The 21,402-nt window shown below is 51.2% G+C and overlaps 2 protein-coding genes across 3 annotated transcripts; both read right to left on the bottom strand.

The window, feature by feature from the left end:
* Nucleotides 1-1,835: 1,835 nt before the first annotated feature.
* Bax (BCL2 associated X, apoptosis regulator) lies at nucleotides 1,836-10,621 on the bottom strand. The gene is made up of 6 exons (XM_070001014.1): nucleotides 10,511-10,621; nucleotides 9,881-9,932; nucleotides 9,637-9,783; nucleotides 7,984-8,119; nucleotides 2,615-2,719; nucleotides 1,836-2,103 (listed from the first exon to the last, which is right to left on the bottom strand). The coding sequence occupies exons 1-6, from the start codon at nucleotides 10,542-10,544 to the stop codon at nucleotides 1,999-2,001; spliced, it is 579 nt and encodes a 192-aa protein (XP_069857115.1). The 5' UTR covers nucleotides 10,545-10,621; the 3' UTR covers nucleotides 1,836-1,998.
* Nucleotides 10,622-12,512: 1,891 nt separating this feature from the next.
* Nucleotides 12,513-19,500, bottom strand: Dhdh (dihydrodiol dehydrogenase). Of its 2 annotated transcripts, none has more exons than XM_070001015.1 (7): nucleotides 19,394-19,500; nucleotides 18,148-18,259; nucleotides 17,688-17,851; nucleotides 15,327-15,579; nucleotides 14,319-14,443; nucleotides 13,232-13,382; nucleotides 12,513-12,660 (listed from the first exon to the last, which is right to left on the bottom strand). In XM_070001015.1, the coding sequence occupies exons 1-7, from the start codon at nucleotides 19,481-19,483 to the stop codon at nucleotides 12,551-12,553; spliced, it is 1,005 nt and encodes a 334-aa protein (XP_069857116.1). In that variant the 5' UTR covers nucleotides 19,484-19,500; the 3' UTR covers nucleotides 12,513-12,550. The 2 variants fall into 2 exon arrangements, with proteins under 2 accessions (XP_069857116.1, XP_069857117.1); XM_070001016.1 differs by lacking the exon at nucleotides 19,394-19,500 and adding an exon at nucleotides 19,267-19,385.
* Between the last annotated feature and the right edge of the window lie 1,902 nt (nucleotides 19,501-21,402).

Here is a 21,402-nt window from a genome sequence, read left to right on the forward strand (position 1 = left end):
GGCAGGTATGTGGAATTCTGGGCAGCCCTTTTGGAGCCCTGGGAAAAACTTTGGGGGTTTTCCTCGAGCTGTCTAGAGAACGTGGGCTTTTCTGAGAGTCGGGAGGGAAGGAGCAAGGACAGGACTTGCAATTCGGGGGTGCCTCCCTGGGGCTGCATTTTCTAGGGGCTTTTTGAAGGTAACAGGCTCTCCTGGACCCTGAATCAATCCCCCCCTATCCCATCCCCAAACAGGACACCTCCTACAGTCATGCCACGAGGCTCTGATCCTGCTGGGGGAACCAGGCCCGGGGACCGATCCGTCATGGATCAGGCAGACAATTTAAGGGTGCCAGGTCCATGGCTCTGTCTGGGAGGCCAGGCTGGCCCTGTGCTGGATCTTGAGCTTCTTGGACCCCAAGATCTTGGCAGGAAGGAGGACAAAGGCCAGGGTGAGGGGGGGGCAAGGCTTTACTCCCACTTTCTGTACCCTAGCCGAGGCAGCCTGGCCAAAGAAGCCTCCCCTCTCCCCCCCCCACTGGGTGAGCAGTTGAGGCCGCTCGGCCCAGGAGCCAATGGAAGCAGCCCAGGTGCTGGCTGGCAGGTTCCCGGATGTGTGCCCCCTCCCGCACCCTCCCCAGCGTATCTGGGGGTCCTAGGGGGTGTCTGGGCGCCTAGCCAGGCGGCTCGGTGCTGAGTCACGGTGAGCTCAGCGCCAGACGGGGGCGGAGCTGCCCGCTGACCTCACCCCCTGGGGGATGATGGCGGCTGGGACCCCCCCCCCTTCGTGACCCCAAGTCTGATTTCTCCTGGGCGGTGTGCGGCCGCGGGCAGGGCGCGAGTGGTGGTGGTGGGCGGCTTCCATCTCCCACAACCTTGTTTATTTTCTGGTTCCCCGGGGCTCCTGTTTGTGGGCGCACGGGCCTGTCTCTGTGGGTGGCGGCTGTCTGCGCCCTGATCCTTTCCCTGACCTGGTGTCTGTCTGCGGGGAGCTCTGTGGACCGCGGGGAGGGAGTTACTCATTGACTGCCTTCCGACCTTTATCCTCCAGCAGCCCAGGGCTGGGGAGAACTCCCTGGGGCCCTACAGGTGGGAGGACCAGAGGCCTCGAGGGCCCAGGGAGGAAAGCCTGGCCAGGGAGGCAGGGGACAGGGACCCAGGCGCTGGGGTGCACCCTTGGTACCCCACTTACACAGGAGATCTTGGAGTTGGCCAGCCGGGGCAGTTTTGGGGAGCCCTCAAATGCAAAATACGAAAGGGCTGAGGTGTGGCTGGAGAACGTGGGTTTTGCAGCCAGTACCCTGCCCCAAAATATGTAAAAATTAGGATCCACTTGCTTTTCCTGTCTAGATTTCAGAGGGTTCTGGGGTGCCTACCCAGGTCACTGGGGCTGCAGTCCACTCAGCCCTGCTTCAGGTCTGGTCCTCTCTCCTGGAGAACCTTCTTGTCCCCCAGCACCCAGTAATTTTCCTAGGCCTCATCTGTTCCCATCCACCCTTCCAGGACACTCAAAGGTCTGGACAGGACCCCAACTGGAGCTCCCAGGTCCTGGCCCCCGTGGGTGTGGTGTGGGAGGCTCACACCCCCACAGCCCCAGGTTTGCGTTCAAGGCCTCTGTGGGCTCACACCTGGCCCAGGTACCCTTCATTCCTAATGGATTGTGGGCTCCTGGGAGGGCAGGGCTGGGGGCTGACTCATCCCTAATCCAAAAAAAGAAAAATGAGCAAAGCCCTCCAAGCTCAGAGCTGCAGACACTGGGCGAGAATGGGGGAAGCAATGAAGCGGGGAGCCCCCCCCTTCCCTCGCTCTCCTGATGCTAGTGTGTATAGGACATGGGACCAGAGACTCAGACTCCAAAATGTAGACCAAAGGTTTATTACCCTCCCCACAGGCCATTGTTTCCCCTCCCCAATAATTACAAAAGTAAGAAAAATGCCCATTTTCCCCCACCCCCCATTCCACCCAGAAAAAAGCCATAATTTATGCAGAAAAGACACAGTCCACAAGGCAGCTGGGGGCCTCAGCCCATCTTCTTCCAGATGGTGAGCGAGGCGGTAAGCACCCCAGCCACAAAGATGGTCACTGTCTGCCACGTGGGGGTCCCAAAGTAGGAGAGGAGGTCATCCTGGGGACAGAGAGGTCACTTCAGCAAGTCAGCAGGTGTCAGCCAGTAGGCCAGCAAGTGGGAGAGGGTAGGAGTGAGGCCTAGGGTGAATGTGGGGTTTTTAAAAACAAAACATATCAAGGGTTGGGAAGGTGGCTCAGTGGTAGAGTGCTTGCCTTGCATGCATGAAGCCCCCTGGGTTCGATTCCTCAACACCACATACACAGAAAAAGTCAGAAGTGGCGCTGTGGCTCAAGTGGTAGAGCGCTAGCCTTGAGCAAAAGAAGCTCAGGGACAGCGCCCAGGCACTGAGTTCAAGTCCCAGGACTGGCCAAAAAATAAAATAAAATAATCAATTAACTTGGGGTACAAAGGAAGAAGAGCTCAGGGAGGGGTAGATGGCACTAATCAAGGTCAGTGGGGATCAGATGAACCAGCATGATGCAAGCACTGTGGAACAGAGCCGAGCATCTGAAAATGGTAAATGTCTGGAGCCAAGGGGTCCCAGGGGTGTGGGGGGCAGGGGTCTCACCCAACCACCCTGTTCTTGGATCCAGCCCAGCAGCCGATCTCGGAGGAACTCCAGTGTCCAGCCCATGATGGTTCTGATAAGTTCAGGCACCTTTGTGCACAGGGCCTGCAGGGAGTGGAGTGGGTTAGGTGTTGACTGAGCCTGGATCCCACTGCTTGGACAGAGTCATGCCAAGCCTTCGGTTTCCTGGCTCCGAGCTGGCTGTTTCTTCAAGCCTCAGCAACTAGGCTTCAGAAGTTGTAAACACTTCCTGGTCACTAGACTGACTTAAGAGCATTCCTCAGCTCCTCAGTGGCCTCAGGACATAAACTCAAAGGGACAGCCCAGCCCACAAGGCCTTGACCTTGAAGCACTAGTTGATTTGATCTATTTCCCTATTTCTGGTTTTCAGCTTGCTTCCTGTGTCTTCATTTTGACTCTAACTCATCTTCCAACCAATCTTCAGTGTCCAGGAAAGCTGGGACTACAACTGTATACAACCAGGCTTGATGGTCCATTGTTTTTTGTTTTTTTAACCTCATTCTATCACTCTTCCTTGACTGGGGACCTTTGTACATGCTGATCCTTGTAAACAGGCTTCGAACAAGCCCATCCTCTCAGTCATCAAATCTTTGGTCTAGCCAGGCACTGGTAATCCTAAGTAGATGCCTACTCAGTGGGCTGAGATCTGAAGATAAAGGTTTGAAGTCAGCCTAGGTAGTAAATCCAGGAGACTTTTTATATCGGATTAACCAGGAAAAAGCCAGACATGGAGCTGGGTCTCAAATGGCTCTAGCCTTGGAGTAAAGGAAGCTCAGGAAATTCTAGTCCCAAGACCCCCCTCCCCTCACCCCCCAAACCCTCAGGTAAAATGTCACTTTCCCAGAGATTTTCTGGACTATGTACTCTCAATCACCAGAATTCCTCCCTCAAGTGCTTATTTGCTTGCTTTCTCCCGAGTCCCCAGTTCTGTATGCAATCCCACAGCCATGGTGAACCTGGATCCTTCACCTCCCTCCAATATCCAAACCCTGTCACAGCTTTTTTTTTTTTTTTTTTTGGCCAGTCCTGGGGGCTTGAACTCTGGGCCTGGGCGCTGTCCCTCAGCATGTGCTCTACCACTTGAGCTACAGTGCCACTTCTGGTTTTCTGGTGGTTCACTGGAAATCAGAGTCTCACAGACTTTTCTGCCCGGGCTGGCTTTGAACCATGATCCTCAGATCTCAGTCTCCTGAGTAGGTAGGATGACAGGTGTGAGCCACTGGCACCTGGCTGTCACAGTTCTTAAAGACAAGGGCCAGGCGCTGGGAATCCTAGCTACTCAGAGGCTGAGATCATGGTTCAAAGACTCTTTATTTTCAAATAACCACCAGAAAACAGGAAGTGGTGCTATGGCTCAAAGTGGTCAAGCACTTAGCTAGCCTTGAGCAAAAGAGCCTAGGAACAGCACACAGAACTGAGTTCAAGCCCCACAACCAACAAAAAACTACATAAAACACATCAAGGAATACAGTTATGCTGCCTAGCCAGTCTTCTGCTCTGTTATGTTTTTTCTTGCTGGTAGATTAGTGGAAATAAGAGTCTCACACTTTTCTGTCTGGGCTGGTTTCGTATCCTAATCCTCAAAACTCAGCCTTCTAAGTAGCTAGGACTACAGGCGTGAGCCATTAGTGACTGATTCTGCTTTTCCCCCCCTCAATGCTGGAGATCAAATCCAGGGTCCTGAACAAACTAAGCGTAAATGTTTACACACACACACACACACACACACACACACACAGTGCTGGGATGGAACTCAGGGCCCTCCTGAACAAACTAAGCATAAATGTTTACACACACACACACACACACACACACACACACACACACACACACACACACACACACACACACACACACACACACACACACACACACACACACACACACACACACACACACACACACACACACACCCCGTGCTGGGATGGAACTCAGGGCCCTCAGCACACACACACACACACACACACACACACACACACACACACACACGCACACACACACACACCGTGCTGGGATGGAACTCAGGGCCCTCAGCATTCTAGGCAAGTGCTTACCACTTGAACTATGCTCCCAACTCATCTGTTTAGTTTGTTTTTGAGACCCTACCTGGCCTTGAACTCTGGATCCTTCTGCCTCCACCTCCCAAGTAGATTATAGGCATGCATGTACCACCACACCTGGCTCATAATTCCTTTCTGGACCCATAATGGCCAGGGTAATTGGTTGGGCCAATATTTTACTATACAAACCAGCACAGAGAAAAGCTAATAAAAGAATTCCAGAGACTAGCCAGATATTTGTAACCAAGACTCTACAATTACCATTTTTGCTGTACTTAGTAGAATATTTTGTATTTTGCTAGGTCGATTCCAGGGCCTCACACATGATGAGACTATTCTGGGTGCTACTGCCCCTCACACCTCCCCCCAATTTCAAGGATGGTATGCTGTCACTTGAACTACACCTGCATTCCAGCTTATTTATTTTCATTTCTTTTGCTGGTTAGTTGCATATAGAATCTTGAAGACTTCTGTCCTGGCTGCTGAGTTACAGGGTAAGATCTTCTCTCAAAATCAAAAGCAAGCCAGGTACTGGTGGCTCACTCCTGTAAATCCTAGCTACTCAGGAGGCTGACATCTGAGGAACACAGTTCAAAGCCAGCCTCAGTAGAAAAGTCAGTGAGACTCTTATCTCCAATAAAACCACTAGAAAACCAGAAGTGGCGCTGTGGCTCAAGCGGTAGAGCACTCGCCTTGAGCTGAATAGCTGAGGGACAGCACCCAGGCCGAGTTCAAGCCCCACGACTGATAAAAAAAAAAAATCAAAAGCAAGGTCGGGGGACTGGTGGTTTTTGGGTTTTTTTTGGTCCGGTTGTGGGGCCTGAACTCTGGGCCTGGGCGCTGTCCCTCAGCTCTTCAGCTCAAGGCTAGTGCTCTACCACTTGAGCCACAGCGCCACTTCCAGCTTTTCTTTTCTTTTTTGTTTATGTGGTACTGAGGAATCGGACCCAGGGCCTCAGGCATGCAAGGCAAGCGCTCTACCACTGAGCCACCTTCCCAGCCCGACTGGTGGTTTTTTTAGGCATAATTCTAGCTATTCAGAAGACTGAGATCTGAAGATCACAGTTCAAAGCCAGCCAGGCAGAAAAATCTGTGAGACTCTTTATCTTCAATTAACCACCCCCAAACCAGAAGAGCTGTGGATCAAAGTAGAATGCTGACCTTGTGCACAAAAGCTCAGGAACAGGGCTGGGAAGGTGGCTCAGTGGTAGAGCGCTTGCCTTGCATGCATGAGGCCCTGGGTTCGATTCCTCAGCACCACATAAGCAAAAAGAAAAAAAAAGCCGGAAGTGGCGCTGTGGCTCAAGTGGTAGAGCGCTATCCTTGAGCTGAAGAGCTGAGGGACAGTGGCCAGGCCCAGAGTTCAGGCCCCACAACTGGACCAAAAAAAAAAAAAAAAAAAGCTCAGGGACAATGCCCAGGACATGAGTTCAGGCCCCAGGACCAGCAAAAATAATTTTTAGGCTGGGAATGTGGCTCAGTGGTAGAGTGCCTGCCTAACATATATGAAGCCCTAGGTTCGATTCCTCAGTACCACATAAACAGAAAAAAAGTGGAAGTGGTGCTGTGGCTCAAGTGGTAGACCACTAGCCTTGAGCACAGTCAGGCTCAGAGACTGTGTCCAGGCCCTGAGTTCAAACCCCAGGACCTGCCAAAAATAAAAATAAAAAAGCTGAGCCCCGGTGGCTCACGACTATCATCCTACCTACTCAGGAGGCTGAGATCTGAGGATCACAGTTCAAAGCCAGCCCAGGCAGGAAAGTCCATGAGACACTTATCTCCAATTAATGACCAGAAAACCACAAGTACTGTGGCTCAAAATAGTAGAGTACTAGTCTTGAGCTGAAGAGCTGAGGGACAATGCCCACGCCCAGAGTTCAAGTCCCACGACCGACCAAAAGAAAAAGTACAAAAAAAAGTAGAATTTATTGGGTGTGCATCGGGGACAGTTGACTTCGGCCCTCTATACTATACCCACTCCAGGCTTTTTGCTGCTTAAGAGAAGAAAAGTCTCTGCTAGGAACCCTCATCCTCAGATCTCAGTCTCCAGAATAGCTGGTATAATAGCCACCACTGCCAGACTAATCTCTTAAATATAGTCACTTCATTCCTTTATTTACAACTAGGCATTCAGGGGGCTGGGAAGGTAGCTCAGTGGCAGAGTGCTTGCCTTGCATGCATAAGGCCTTGGGTTTGATTCCTCAGCACCACATAAGCAGAAAAAGCCGGAAGTGTTGCTGTGGCTCAAGTGGTAGAGCACTAGCCTTGAGCTGAAGAGCTGAGAAACAGCGCCCAGGCCCAGAGTTTAAGCCCCACAACCAACCAACCAACCAAAAAAAAAAAAAAGAGCTAGGTAATCAGAAGACAGCCCGGACAGAAAAGTCCTTAAGGGTCTGATTACCACTTAACTAGCAAAAAGCTAAAAGTACGGATGTGGCCCATGTGGTAGAGCACCAGCCTTGATTAAAAAACAGAGTCCAGGCCCTGAGTTCGAGCACTCCAAAAATTAAAAACCCAACAATCATTCCTAACTCACTCTCAATAAAATTAAGGCCTTTATAGTGACCCAACACCTTACAACCTGCCCCTGCTCAATCCACCATTCTCCTCAACTGCACGCTAACCTCGATGGCTTCCTCTATAACACTCCAGATGTGGTCCTTTCCTTCACCAGATGCCTTTTCTTCCTGATGCCCGCACCTCAGAGCATCCTTCTTGCTGTTTCCACCAGTTTTCATGTCACCCATTCTTAGAAATCTTTTCTGAAGCTAGGTGCTGGTGGCTCACGCCTGTAATCCTACTACTCAGGAGGCTGAGATCTGAGAATCAAGGTTCAAAGCCAGCCCAGGCAAGACACTCTGTGAGACTGTTATCTCCAACGAACCACTCAGAAAACCGGAAGTGGCGTTGTGGCTCAAATGGTAGAGCATTCACCTTGAGCTGAAGAGTGCAGGGACAGCACCCAGGCCCAGAGTTCAGGCCCCACGACCAGATCCAAAAAAAAAAAAAAAGAAATCTTTTCTGACCAGTTTACTCTATCACCTCAGTCTGTGTTACTTCACCTCATCCCCTATCTTAGGATCTGAGCTCCAAGTGATAAGGGACCCACACTTCATGGTTCTGTGTTGTATCTGGTGCCAAGTACAGGCCCACACAGTTTGCCCAGCACAGAATGAATAAGCGAAGCCAAACAGTCCACAGTGGTGTCTCCATTCCCTTCAAGGTCACTGGCTGCAGTAAGAGGTGACCCCAGGGTCTGAGGAGGGCACCCCTGAGCCCACTGCCCACCTTGAGCACCAGTTTGCTGGCAAAGTAGAAAAGAGCGACAACTCGGCCCCAGTTGAAGTTGCCATCAGCAAACATTTCAGCTGCAACTCGGAAAAAGACTTCGCGGGGGGAGTCTGTGTCCACAGCGGCAATCATCCTGCAGGAAAGAGGATGGATGCTGGGGAAGGGTGGGTCAGGTGTGGGGTAGGACTTCCAGCATCCTCTCTATTCATAAGTGAAGGAAGGACTAGGAATGTGGCTTAATGGTAGAGTGCTTGCCTAGCATGCACAAATCCCTGGGTTCGATTCCTCAGTACCACATAAACAGAAAGATGGAAGTGGCGCCATGGTTCAAGTGGCAGAGTGCTAGCCTTGAGCAAAAAGAAACTCAGGGACAGTGCCCAGTCCCGAGTTCAAGCCCCAGGACTGGCAAAAAAAAAAAATAGTGAAGGGCTGGGAAGGTGGCTCAGTGGTAGAGCGCTTGCCTTGCACGCCTGAGGCCCTGGGTTCAATTCCTCAGCACCACATAAGTAAAAAGAAAAAAGCCGGAAGTGGCGCTGTGGCTCAAATGGTAGAGCGCTAGCCTTGAGCTGAAGAGCTGAGGGACAGCGCCCAGGCCCAGAGTTCAGGCCCCACGACCGGACCCAAAAAAAAAAAAAAAAAAAAAAAATAGTGAAGGAAACTGAGGTAGGACCCAGACTCTGCCAATGGGACCTTTAGAAAAGTAGAGAGGGTTGGGAATGTGGCTTAGTGATAGAGTGCTTGCCTAGCATGCACAAAGCCTGGGTTTGATTCCTCAGTACCACATACACAGAAAAGGCCAGAAGTAGCACTGTGGCTCAAGTGGTATAGTACTAGCCTTGGCAAAAGAAGCTCTGGGACATGCTGGGTGCTGGTGGCTCATGCCTGTAAGCCTAGCTACTCAGGAGGCTGAGATCTGAGGATCATAGTTCAAAGCCAGCCAGAACAGGAAAGTCTGTGAGCCTCTTATCTCCAATTAACCACCAGAAGACTGGAAGTGGCACTGTGGCTCAAGTGGTAGAGCGATTGCCTTGAGCTGAGAGCTGAGGGGCAGCGCCCAGGCCCAGAGTTCAAGCCTCATTACCAACAACAACAACAACAAAAAAAAGCAGAGAGGGGCTGGGAAGGTGGGTCAGTGGTAGAGTGCTTGCCTTGCATGCATGAGGCCCTGGGTTCGATTCCTCAGCACCACATAAGCAGAAAAAGCCAGAAGTGGCGCTGTGGCTCAAGTGGTAGAGCGCTTGCCTTGAGCTGAAGGGCTGAGACACGGCGCCCAGGCCCAGAGTTCAAGCTCCACAATCGACCAAAAACAACCACAACAGAACAAAAACCCCATCAATTCAGGATGGCTCACAGGATGCTGAGATCCGAAGATGGCAGCTCAGAGCCAAGAAGCAAAAAAACTAGAAGTGGAGATGTGGCTCAAGTGGTACAGCTACCAGCCTCATAGGGAAAAAAGCTAATGAGCAGCACTCTTAGTGCTAGGCACACAATCAACCACAGCCCCTAAGGGAGGGAAGAACTGAGTCCAGAATGAGTTGACTGGTGGGGCCTAGACTCCTAGCTCTTGCGGCAAGACAAGGATGTTGGGGCGGGGTTCTTGGGTTCTGAAGTGGGAGGGGACCCTGGGTTCCAGAGGCTGGGGATCCACACCTCTGTAGTTCCATGTTACTGTCCAGTTCGTCCCCGATGCGCTTGAGACACTCGCTTAGCTTCTTGGTGGACGCATCTTGAGGCACCTGCTCCAAGGCCAGCTCCGGTGTCTCCCCACCCATCCGCCCTGCTCGATCCTGGATGAAACTAGGTTGGGAATGGAGTCGGGGGATGGGAAGGGGAGGGGGAATCAGAATAGGGAGTCACCCCGGAAATCTGCCCAAGAATCACACCTCAAACTCACCCCTGAAGCAAATGGGCCCCTGTCTTCATGATCTGCTCAGAGCTGGTGGGCCCTAGAGGAGAAAGGAGAAGAGGTGGCTGGACTCGGGGGTCCTGGGGCAAGGGGGTGCGGGGAAGGAGGGGGACGACTCATGGTTCCTGGAGGAGGACAGGCTGTGGGGCCTGGGAACCCAGGCTAGTGAGTCCCTGATGGATGGGGTCCGGGGCGGGAGCCTAGGCCAGTATCCTAGATTCTTCCAGGGGATGAAGCTAGGGGACACTTAGCAGAGGGGCAGAGGTGAGACCAGCCCCTCCCACCAGGGCCACAGGCAGGAAGTGCCGGCGACAAGCCCGGGCCTGCCCGGGGTGGGCCTGGATCGTGGGATCCCCAGCTGGCTGGGGACCCGGGGGCTCCAGGCAGAAAAGGGTAGGGGCGCCGGAGGCCGGTGAAGGAGGAAGCGAAGGAGGGAGGGCCCGGGAGGCGGGCAGAACGCGGTCAGAGAGTTTCTGTCCCGGAGATCTGGGGGGGATCGCACGGCCCCCGACCCCACAGCCGGGGGTTCCAGCGATGGCTGGCGACGGGCCTCGCCCTGCCCCCGCCCCCCGGCCCCCCGCCCCACCCCCGCCCTGCACCTCCCGCCTCCCGCCTCACCGCCTCCTCTGGGCTGCTCCCCGGATCCGTCCATCACCGCCACTGCCGCCACCGCCTCTCGCCGGGTCCGCCCGGGCGGCTGCAGCGCGCCCCGGTCACGTGACGACCCGCTGAACGTGCGCCCCACACGTGGGCGCCCCGCAAAATGGCCGCTGCCCAGTAGAGCGGGGGTCACGTGACCGCGTCAGCCGGCCGGCCCTCGGGAGGGGGTGTGGCCGCTGTCACTGCACTGTCCAATCAACGCCTTCCATAGGAAAGCTGGGCGTTACCCATGCCGGGCTCCGCCCATCGACTCCCACCCTTTACTGTCAATTGCCCCTTTATCTGGACTCAGGCTTTCACTGACCCGGTCAGTCCTTCATTCCTTCGTTAACTCATGCATGTGTTTGTTCACAATCTGTACAAGCGTGTGCCACAGCTGGGACACTCAGCATTCAGCCAAGACAATCACAAGAAACTTCTGAGTGGTTCTATGTGTTAGCAGCAAAATGAACAGAAAATGTAGAGCAAAAGGTGTAGAACTAGCTCAGGAGTGGTGGTTCACTCCTGCAATCCCAGTATCAAGAGGGCTGTGAATTCCAGACTAACGTGGGCTATATAGTGAGTTTTCATCCAGCATGGACAACCCAGCAAGCCCTTGCCTCAAAAAGAAAACTGAAGGTTGTGGGGGAAGGTGGGTACCTATGGCTAGCTACTCAATAAGCTTACCTACTCAAGAGGCTGAGAAAAGAGGATTGCAGTTTAACGCCAGCCTGGGGAAGGAAAGTCTTAAACTATGGTGGTTTGGGTGTACAAATGTGTAAAATTCATTCAGCGGTACACATAAAATGGGAAGTTTACTGAAATTACTGTGTGTGTGTTTGTGTGTGTACTGTTATGTGATGTTCTATGCTTTTGTGGGAAAACAATGGAGGTATTAAGTGATTTCCAGCCTTAGGGCAACAAGGATATGTGTTTTTGTTTTTTTTCCAGTCTTGGGGCTTGAACTAAAGGCCTGGGGGCTGTCCCTGAGCCTCTCAAGGCCAGCACCCTATCACCTGAGCCATAGTGCCACTTCTCACTTTTTCTGGATAGTTTATTGGAGATAAGAGTCTCATGATGGAGCTGGGAAGGTGGCTCAGTGGTAGAGTGCTTGCCTCGCATGCATGAGGCCCTGGGTTCGATTCCTCAGCCCCACATAAGCAGAAAAAGCCGGAAGTGGCGCTGTGGCTCAAGTGGTAGAGTGCTAACTTTGAGCTGAAGAGCTGAGGGACACCACCCAGGCCCAGACTTTAGGCTCCACAACCAAAAAATAGTCTCATGGAATATCCTGCCTGGGCTGGATTCCAACCATGATCCTCAGATCTCAGCCTCCTGAGTAGCAAGGATGACAGGCATGAGCCACCAGCGCCCAGCTGAAATGTTTCATTTGTATGGATAGAATTTCCAACAATTTATGATTTGAGAGAAGAAAGTTTCTCAGTGAAGAAGAAAGCAAGCCAAGGAAAGAAATTGTGTTTCCTGTTTGGCTTTTGTTGGCTTGCTTCCTTGCTTTTGTCAGTACTGATGTTAAAATCAAGCCTTACATTACAACCCTTTCATGGTGGAAGATGTGAATGAAGCATGCATGTGCAATGACTGTGTTGCATTCACTTTTGTGCCATTTTTGTAAATACAAGTTTTGCACAACCTTTAAAAAATACAATAAAATCAAGCCTTAGATCAGCATGCAGGGCTCTAATGTGTACCAGGGTCTCACTTCCTACCTGTATTGAGTGCCTGGACACTGATCCACTTATTTTAGGCTTCCTATTATAGCAACTGCACACAACTGCACACAACTACATGTTGAGAAGGGGTCTATTTTGTGTGTGTATGTCAGTAAATGGCTTGAACTCAAGGCTTTGCAGTCCTTTGTCTCCTGCAGGTGTCTGCAGGAGGGTTGTCCTCACCCCTCTCTTCTCTTCCAACATCATTTGAAAAAAAGTAAGCTCCTCCCCAAACACCACCAACATAGACAATCTCTACAGAAACCATGTTTTTATTTATGGAGGGCATGTCTCAGTATTTGTCTTGGGGGAAAGTGATTCCAATGGCCTTTCTCACCTCTTCAAGGATGTCAGCCAGCAGCTCACTTTCTGCTAGAGGAATCACAGGACTTTCCTTCAGACCTAGAGGCAGGAAAGAGAGAGCAAGAGGACTGAGAAGAAAAAAACAGAAGCTAGCCCTGGTGGCTCATGCCTGTAATCCTAGCTACTCAGGAGGCTGAGAACTGAGGATTGCAATTCAAAGCCAGCCCAAGCAGGAAAGTCCATGAAACTCTTATCTCCAATAAACCACTCAGAAAACGGGAAGTGGTGCTGTGGCTCAAGCAGTAGAGCGCTGGCCTTGAGCGGAAGAACTGTGGGACAGCGCCCAAGCCCAGAGTTCAAGCCCCACAACCGACAAAAAAAAAAAAAAAAAAAAAGAAACAGAGACAGAGAGTGGGAGGGGAGAGAGAGATTAGGGAATGCTCCTAACCATACATTGAGACCAAAAGAACTGTGGGATTCTGGATTCCCAGAGCCCCGTGGCATAGGCATACACTAGGGTTTAGGTAGATGGTTGTCCTGTGGCATTGTGGGAGATGTAGTTCTACATAGCTAGGGGAACTGGGAGTATTTAGGGGACTTGGGTGGGACCCAACGTCATCTGGCTATGCTTGCTCTTCCCGCCCTCCAATGATATCCACCAGATCCTTACCCTTGCGCAGACACTCTCGGATATGTTCCGCCTCATAAGTCATGCCTGTCCCATTTATAAAGTTGTACACCTTGTTTGGGACCTCTGGCAGTGGGAACTCCTTACGCACACCATTCAACACCAGCTCTGTTGGGCACCAGCTTTTCTGAATCTGGAAGGATTAAGACATAGCTCTGCTGCCTTGTGCCAGGGGCTCATGCCTGTAATCCTAGCGACTCAAGACACTCAGATCTAAGGATCATGGTTTGAAACCTGCCCAGGCAGGAAAGTCACAGACTCTTTTTTTTTTTTTTTTGGGGGTCCAGTCATGGGGCCTGAACTCTGGGCCTGGGCGCTGTCTCTGAGCTCTTCAGCTCAAGGCTAGCACTCTACCACTTAAGCCACAGCACCACTTCCGGCTTTTTTCTTTTTGCTTATGTGGTGCTGAGGAATCGAACCCAGGGCCTCATGCATGCAAGGCAAGTGCTCTACCACTGAGCCACCTTCCCAGCCCCCTCACAGACTCTTATCTCCAATAAGCTACCAAAAAAGCAAGAAGTGGAGCTGTGGCTCAGGTGGTAGAGCGCCAGCCTTGAATGCAAAAGCTTCACCCTAGTCGAGTTCAAGCCTCAGGACTGGCATGCACATGCATACACAGACACAGCAGTTTATTCTCAGGCCTAAGGATACTTGATCTACCAATACATTAATGCTCAGGCAATCCCCCCTCCCAAGTATGAACATCACAGCTGTCAAAAACAGAATCTGGGCTGGGAAGGTGGCTCAGTAGTAGAGTGCTTGCCTCGCATGCATGAGGCCCTGGGTTCAATTCCTCAGCACCACATAAGCAGAAAAAGCCGGGAGTGGTGCTGTGGCTCAAGTGGTAGAACACACTAGCCTTGAGATGAAGAGCTGAGGGACAGCGCCCAGGCCCAGAGTTCAGCCCCCACGACTGGACCCCCCCCATAAAACAAACAAACAAACATAGAATCTATAGCCATGGGTTGAAAACTGACAGCTTCAGCTCATATCCAACTCCAGTAGCCATAATCACTCTCTGATTGATCTTCCTCCACGATGCCCCACAATATTACCTGTGGTGCCTCACCTGAGCCATGCCCTTGGTCCCGCTCACGGATGCTGTGTTGGAGAGCTCAGCAGTGATGCTACAGGTGAAGCTAGCGTGGACCCCTCCTGGGTACTGAAGCAGCACACTGACAGTGTCATCCACACCTAAGTGGAAGGAAGTCGCCAATAGGGCAGGGTTGGCTTGCTAAGGGTATGCCATCCAGGCCTCAAATCTTACCTGTGGAACTTTGGGCTGGAAACTACACCTCTTAAGTGGAAATGAAAAAGAATAAAAGGCCACAATTGCTGGGCACTGATGGCTCACGCCTGTAATCTTAGCCACTCAGGAGGCTGAGATCTGAGGATTGCAGTTCAAAGCCAGCCTGAGCAGGAAAGTCCATTAGACTCGTATCTCCAATTAACCATCAAAAAACCAGAAGTGGTGCTGTGGCTCAAGTAGTAGAGCGCAGGCTCAGAGTTCAAGCCCTATGACTGACAAAAAAAAACACCATGAGAAAGGCTTTTGAAAATACCTACTAATCTTGGGCTGGGATGTAGCTCAGTGGCAAAGCGCTTGCCTAGCAAGTGCAACATCCTGGGTTCGATCCCCAGTACCAAAAAAGAAAAGACAAAAAAAAAAAAAAATACAGTTAAAAAAAAAAAAAAAAGAGAGCCGGGCACTGGTGGCTCATGCCTGTAATCCTAGCTACTCAGGAGGCTGAGATCTGAGGATCGAGGTTCAAAGCCAGCCCAGGCAGGAGAGACCGTGAGACTCCTATCTCCAATAAACCACCAGAAAACCGGAAGTGGCGCTGTAGCTCAAGTGGTAGAGTGCTCGCCTTGAGCTGAAGAGCTGAAGGACAGAGCCCAGGCCCAGAGTTCAAGCCCCACGGCCGACCAAAAAAAAAAAAGAAAAAAGAAAAAAGAAAATACCTACTAATCTGATGTTTTTAGATGGGAGGGGGGGAGAATTGTTTCTGCCTTGGGAATCTCAAAGAGAAGTTCATGTCTACATTCCCTCCATCAAATAGTCCAGTACCAATGGTACCTGTCTCATACAACCGTCCCACAGCTGAAATCTTCTCAGGCTTCTGCCCATTGAAGACCATGGAGATAAACTGGACACAGTAGATACCCAGGTCCAGCAGGCTGCCACCAGCCTGGGCTGCATCTATGGCCCGAGGTACATGGGTTAGATTAAACCCAAATTCTGCCCGAGCCACTCGAAGGTCTCCCACAATTCCCTGGGCCAAAGCAGACTTCAGAGCATCCACAGCAGGAAAGAATCGGGTCCAAATGGCCTGCAGACCATAGAGGGAAGAAGAAAGGACAGGGAAAGGGTCAAGACTCAGATGAGTCTGGGAAGGTGGCTCAGTGGTAGAGTGCTTGCCTTGTATGCATGAGGCCCTGGGTTCAATTCCTCAGCACCACATAATCAGAAAAAGCCGGAAGTGGCACTGTGGCTCAAGTGGTAGAGTGCTAGCCTGGAGCTGAAGACCTGAGGGACAGTGCCCAGGCCCAGAGTTCAGGCCCCACGACCAGCAAAAAAAAAAAGACTCAGATGAGCTGGGCACTGGTGGCTCACACCTGTCATCCTAGCTACTCAGGAGTCTGAGATCTGAGGATCATGATTCAAAGCTAGCTTGAGCAGGAAAGTCCATGAGATTCTTCTTTTTTTTTTTTTTGGTCCGTTCGTGGGGCCTGAACTCTGGGCCTGGGCGCTGTCCCTCAGCTCTTCAGCTCAAGGCGAGCGCTCTACCACTTGAGCTACAGCGCCACTTCCGGTTTTCTGGTGGTTTATTGGAGATAGGAGTCTCATGGTCTTTCTTGCCCGGGCTTGCTTTGAACCGCGATCCTCAGATCTCAGCCTCCTGAGTAGCTAGGATTACAGGCGTGAGCCACCAGCGCCCGGCTCCGGCTTTTTCCTTTTGTGGTGCTGAGGAATCAAACCCAGGGCCTCAGGCATGCAAGGCAAACGATCTACCACTGAGCCACAAGAGATTCTTATCTCCAATAAACCACTCAGAAAACTGAGAGTGGTGCTGTGACTCAAATGGTAGAGCACTAGCCTTGAGCTGAAGAGCTGAGAGACAGTGCCCAGGCCCAGAGTTCAAGCCCCACAACCAACAAAAAAGACTCAGATTAATTAAGCAGTCCACCTCGCTAGGGTCTCAGTCTTGTGTGTGTGTGTGTGTGTGTGTGTGTGTGTGTGTGTGTGTGTGAGCATGCACGCATGCACGTGCGTGCATGTGCACATGCATACATGGCAGTCCTGAGGCTTGAACTCAGGGCCTAGAGACTACCCCTGAGCTACTACTTTTGCTTAAGGCTAGCTAGCGCTTGAACCACAGTTCCACTTCTGGCTTGTTTAGGAGTTCATTGGAGAAAAGAGACTTGTGGACCTTGCTGTCCAGGCTGGCTTGGAACCATGAACCTCAGATCTCAGCCTCTTGAGCCGCCAGGATTCCAGATATGAGCAACCAGTGCCCAACTGGGGTCCAAGTCTTGGTGGGGTACTCACTACTCCCCAAACTCCAAAAGGGGTCCTCCTTTCTTCCAGAGCCTGGTAGGTCCCATTTGAACCCTGAGTTCAAACTCCAGTACTAACATTTATTTTTTATTTTTTATTTTTTTTTGGTCCGGTCATGGGGCCTGAACTCTGGGCCTGAGCGCTGTCCCTCAACTCTTCAGCTCAAGGCTAGTGCTCTACCACTTGAGCCACAGCGCCACTTCCGGCTTTTTTCTTATGTGGTGCTGAGGAATCAGACCCAGGGCCTCAGGCATGCAAGGCAAGTGCTCTACCACTGAGCCACCTTCCCAGCCCCAACATTTATTTTTTTTAAGTCTTTTTTCCTGAAACCCTTAGGTCTTTTTTTTTTTTGGGGGGGGGTCCGATTGTGGGGCCTGAACTCTGGGCCTGAGCGCTGTCCCTCAACTCTTCAGCTCAAGGCTAGTGCTCTACCACTTGAGCCACAGCGCCACTTCTGGCTTTTTTTCTTTTTGTTTATGTGGTGCTGAGGAATTGAACCCAGGGCCTCAGGCATGCAAGGCATGCGCTCTAACCACTGAGCCAACTTCCCAGCCCAAAACCCTTAGGTCTTGTTGGCAATTGTCCCTGTCTTCTTAGGTTCGCCAACTTTCCAAAGCTTTTTCCTTGCCAAACAATTCATCCTGAAGCCAATGGTCTGCTCCAAGTGGAGAGGAAGGGATTTGGGGCCCAACTTTCAATACATGCTGCCAAGGAGATTAGGCTACATCCGGTCAAACATGCTGACCTGGCTTGGTGTCTGCAGCTATCTTAACCATTGGCAAATTCCTGCATTCCTCCAAAGAAATGATCAGTGGCAATAATCTTTAGTAATGGCAAGCAGTGTTGTGCTAGGCATTAAGTAGGGCCTTCCAACCTCACCTCCATAAGGAAGAGGCCTCGGGATCGAGCCTCGGCAACCATCTCCCGGACTTCTGCCGCAGTCACACCCATGGGCTTCTCACACAGGACAGCCTTGCCGGCTGCCAGGCAAAGTAGCACAGTATCCTTGTGCTGGGGGTGCTGAGTACCAACGTAGACTACCTCTAGAATGGAAGGAAGTCTGGAGGTCAGCAGCCCTCTCCACCAAAGACCCTGCACAGGACCCAAGTCATTAGGGGTCTTGCTCCAGCATCCCTAGACTTTCACAGGAAGAGAACCAGTCAAAGCCAACTTGATTACTATATAGTGAGACCCTTTGCCAAAAAGAAAAAGAGTGGAAAGACTAAGCTAATGTTATTACTTCAGACAGGTATGACAGTTCATACTTGTAATCCTGGCAATGGAAAATCTAAGGCCTCTCTTGAGGTCTGCTCAGCGTACATATGAGTTCCCCGCTCACCCACGTTGGGGTCCTTGGCCAGTTCCGCATAGGAGCCGTAGGCTTTGGGGATGTCGTGTTTTCTGGCAAACTCCTTTGCCCGGCTCAGATCACGCGCGGCCACTGCCACCACCTGGAGGGAAACCAGGGTCAGACTCAGAAGCTCGGGCAGGTGCAGAAGACAAATGGGTGGGAGGCAGGTGAGAGGGGAGGCCCAGGAGTGAGGACCTTCAAGGTGAGAGGGTGCAGCTATGGGGGACGTTTCCCCTGGATACTTGGCTCAGGGGAGTGGCCTGGGAAAGATGGCCTAAATCCCCTAAGCTCTCTAGGATGGTTTTTCTTGTCACCTTAGCACTTAAACCAAGACCCTCCCCTGATCAATTTATGTTTTGTGTGCTGTTCCTGGGGTTTGAACTCAGGGCCTGGGCACTGTCCCTTAGCTTGCTTGCTTCTTCCTTCCTTCCTTCCTTCCTTTCTTTCTTTCTTTCTTTCTTTCTTTTTTTTTTTTTTTTTTTTGGTCGGTCGTGGGGCTTGAACTCTGGGCTTGGGCACTGTCCCTGCACTCTTCAGCTCAAGGCAAGTGCTCTACCCCCTTAAGCCACAGCACCACTTCCAGTTTTCAGGTGGTTTATTGGAGATAAGAGTCTCACGGACTTTCCTGCCCGGGCTGGCTTTGAACCTCGATCCTCAGATCTCAGCCTCCTGAGTAAGCTAGGATTACAGGCGTGAGCCACCAGCGCCCGGCTTCTTTCTTTCTTTCTTTGGCACTGTCCCTTACCTTTCTTTTCTTTCTTTCTTTCTTTCTTTCTTTCGCACTGTCCCTTACCTTTCTTTTCTTCTCTTTCTTTCTTCTCTCTTTCTCTCTTTCTTTCTTCTCTCTCTTTCTTTCTTTCTTTCTTTCTTTCTTTCTTTCTTTCTTTCTTTCTTTCTTACTCTCTCTTTCTTTCTTTCTTTCTTTCTTTCTTTCTCAAGGCTGGGGTTCTACCACTTGTGCCACAGCTCCACTTCCAGCTTTTTGTTGGTTAGAGATAAAAGTCTCAGGGACTTTCTTCAGATCTCATCCTCCTGAGTAGCTGGGATTACAGAATGAACCACCAGCGCCCCCCTGACCCTCCCAACTTTTAAGGCCCCAGATCTCACAAGACAGAGGTAGAGAAGCCGGCAGGGAAACCTTAGGGGTCCTCTCCTCCTCTCCTCCCTCATCAGTCCCTGGAGGTCGCCCCGACCTCGGGCTCCCCCCCAGGAGACAAGGGCTTGGATGGCGGACCTGGTGGTCGGAGCGAGGAAGCGTGCCCAGCACGGTGGTGAAATCGCTGGCGATGAGGCCGGCTGACACGATGCCCCAGCGCAGCGCCATGGTGGGAGGGTACTTGGACGCGAAAGGCCACGCCCCCTAGGACTCCATAGACGCTTCTCATTGGCTGAAAGCAAAGGGACGAAATTGGGGTCCAGTGTCCCATTGGATAAACACGCTACTTGGTCCCGCCTGCTGTGGGCGTGGTTGTCTTGTTTATCAACTCCATCCACCCGAGTGAGAACGACGGGACTTGGCGCTGTCCGCTGAAGACAGAAGCATTAACAGCAAAGTTACAGATTACTATTTATCAGTTAGAGGAAGGCCACTGGGCGCAGTGAGGCTTATCTTAAAAAAACAAAACAAGTCCAAAGGGCGGAGAGTACGGCTCTACTAACGTTGGGGAAGGAGGTTAATCACAGCCTTAGGAGAAAGGAAGAAGAAATACCAAAAATGATTGAAATAATTATTAAGGGCTGGGAAGGTGGCTCTGTGGAAGAGTGCTTGCCTTGCATGCATGAAGCCCTAGGTTTGAATCCTCAGCACAACATAAACAGAAAAAGCTAGAAGTGGCGCTGTGGCTCAAGTGGTAGAGCCCTAGTCTTGAGCTGAAGAGCTGAGGGACAGCGCCCAGGCCCAGAGTTCAGGCCCCACAACCGGACCCCACACACACACACAAAAAAAAAAGAAATAATTATTAAAGGCTGGGAAGGTGGCTCAGTGGTAGAGTGCTTGACTTGCATGCTGGAGGTCCTGGGTTGGATTCCTCAGCACCTCATAAGCAGAAAAAGCCGGAAGGGACACTGTAGCTCAAGTGGTAGAGTGCTCACATTGAGCTGAAGACCTGAGGGATAGCCCAGGTCAACAGTTCAGACCCCACAACCAACAAAAAATAATAATAATTACTAATATTTATAGAGGGTCTGCTGTAACAATGCTTCCAGTTAAGGGCTTGACTTTTCCTAATTTTTTTCTTTTTTCTTTTTTTTTTTTTTTGGGGGGGGGGGGTCCGGTGGTAGGGCCTGAACTCTGGGCCTGGGCGCTGTCCCTCAGCTCTTCAGCTCAATGCTAGCACTCTACCACTTGAGCCACAGCGCCACTTCCAGCTTTTTTCCTTTTGCTTATGTGGTGCTGAGGAATCGAACCCAGGGCCTCAGGCATGTAAGGCAAGCGCTCTATCACTGAGCCATCTTCCCAGCCCCACTTTTCCTAATTTCTAAAAAAGGTGTAACAGATCTGACAGCCCGGGTCCTTTTTTACTTTTTCTTTTCTTTTTGTTTCTTTCTCTCCCCCCAACCTCTCAGTCATGGGTCTTGAACTCTGGGCCTGGACCCTGTCCTTGAGCTTTTCAGTTCAAGGCCAGTACTCTACCATTTGAGTAACAACACCACTTTCGGTTTTCTGTTGGTTTATTGGAGATAAGAGTCTCATGGTCTTTCCTGCCTGGGCTGGCTTTGAACCAAGATCCTCAGATTTCAGCCTCCTGAGTTGCTAGGATTACAGGCCTGAACCACCAGCACCCGGCTGAACTACCAGTTCTTAACTCTGTTTTGCAACTCTTAATCTTCTTGTGTCAGCACCCTGGGGTCTATTACGCAAAATATAAGAAACTATAATTATCATCTGGCTGGCCAAATTCACCCACAACAGATCAGTAGTCAATTTCCTTTAACTTGCAGACATTTAATTAAGACCCTGGTGTCACCTTGGTGTCATCCTGGGAGTCATCGCTCCCAGGTTCACACAGGAGGAACAGGGAAATGATCTTTAGAACACAGCATCACTGCCGGGAAGAAAGAGAGACCAAAAAGCTGGGTGCCGGTGGCTCATCCCTGTAATCCTAGCTACTCAAGAGTCTGAGATCTGAGGATTGCGGTTCAAAGCCAGCCCAGGCAGCAAAGTCTGTGGAACTCTTAACTCCAATAAACCACTAGAAAACCAGAAGTGGCGCTGTGGCTCAAGCGGTAGAGCACTCGCCTTGA

Source organism: Dipodomys merriami, unplaced genomic scaffold (genome assembly GCF_024711535.1).
Source record: "Dipodomys merriami isolate MVZ:Mamm:240054 unplaced genomic scaffold, mDipMer1.0.p SCAF_57, whole genome shotgun sequence".
Taxonomy (NCBI): domain Eukaryota; kingdom Metazoa; phylum Chordata; class Mammalia; order Rodentia; family Heteromyidae; genus Dipodomys; species Dipodomys merriami.

Bases quoted from the DNA above. Each gene is read 5' to 3' on its own strand.
- Bax (XM_070001014.1), bottom strand. From the start codon at position 10,544: ATGGACGGATCCGGGGAGCAGCCCAGAGGAGGCG. The intron at 9,784-9,880 runs GTGAGTTTGAGG...TTCCCAACCTAG, and splicing joins GGGGCCCATTTGCTTCAGGG to TTTCATCCAGGATCGAGCAG. The intron at 2,104-2,614 runs GTGAGACCCCTG...CTCTGTCCCCAG, and splicing joins TCCAAGAACAGGGTGGTTGG to GATGACCTCCTCTCCTACTT.
- Dhdh (XM_070001015.1), bottom strand. From the start codon at position 19,483: ATGGCGCTGCGCTGGGGCATCGTGTCAGCCGGCCTCATCGCCAGCGAT. The intron at 14,444-15,326 runs GTACCATTGGTA...CCTTCCACTTAG, and splicing joins GGGACGGTTGTATGAGACAG to GTGTGGATGACACTGTCAGT. The intron at 12,661-13,231 runs GTAAGGATCTGG...TCCTGCCTCTAG, and splicing joins CCGAGAGTGTCTGCGCAAGG to GTCTGAAGGAAAGTCCTGTG.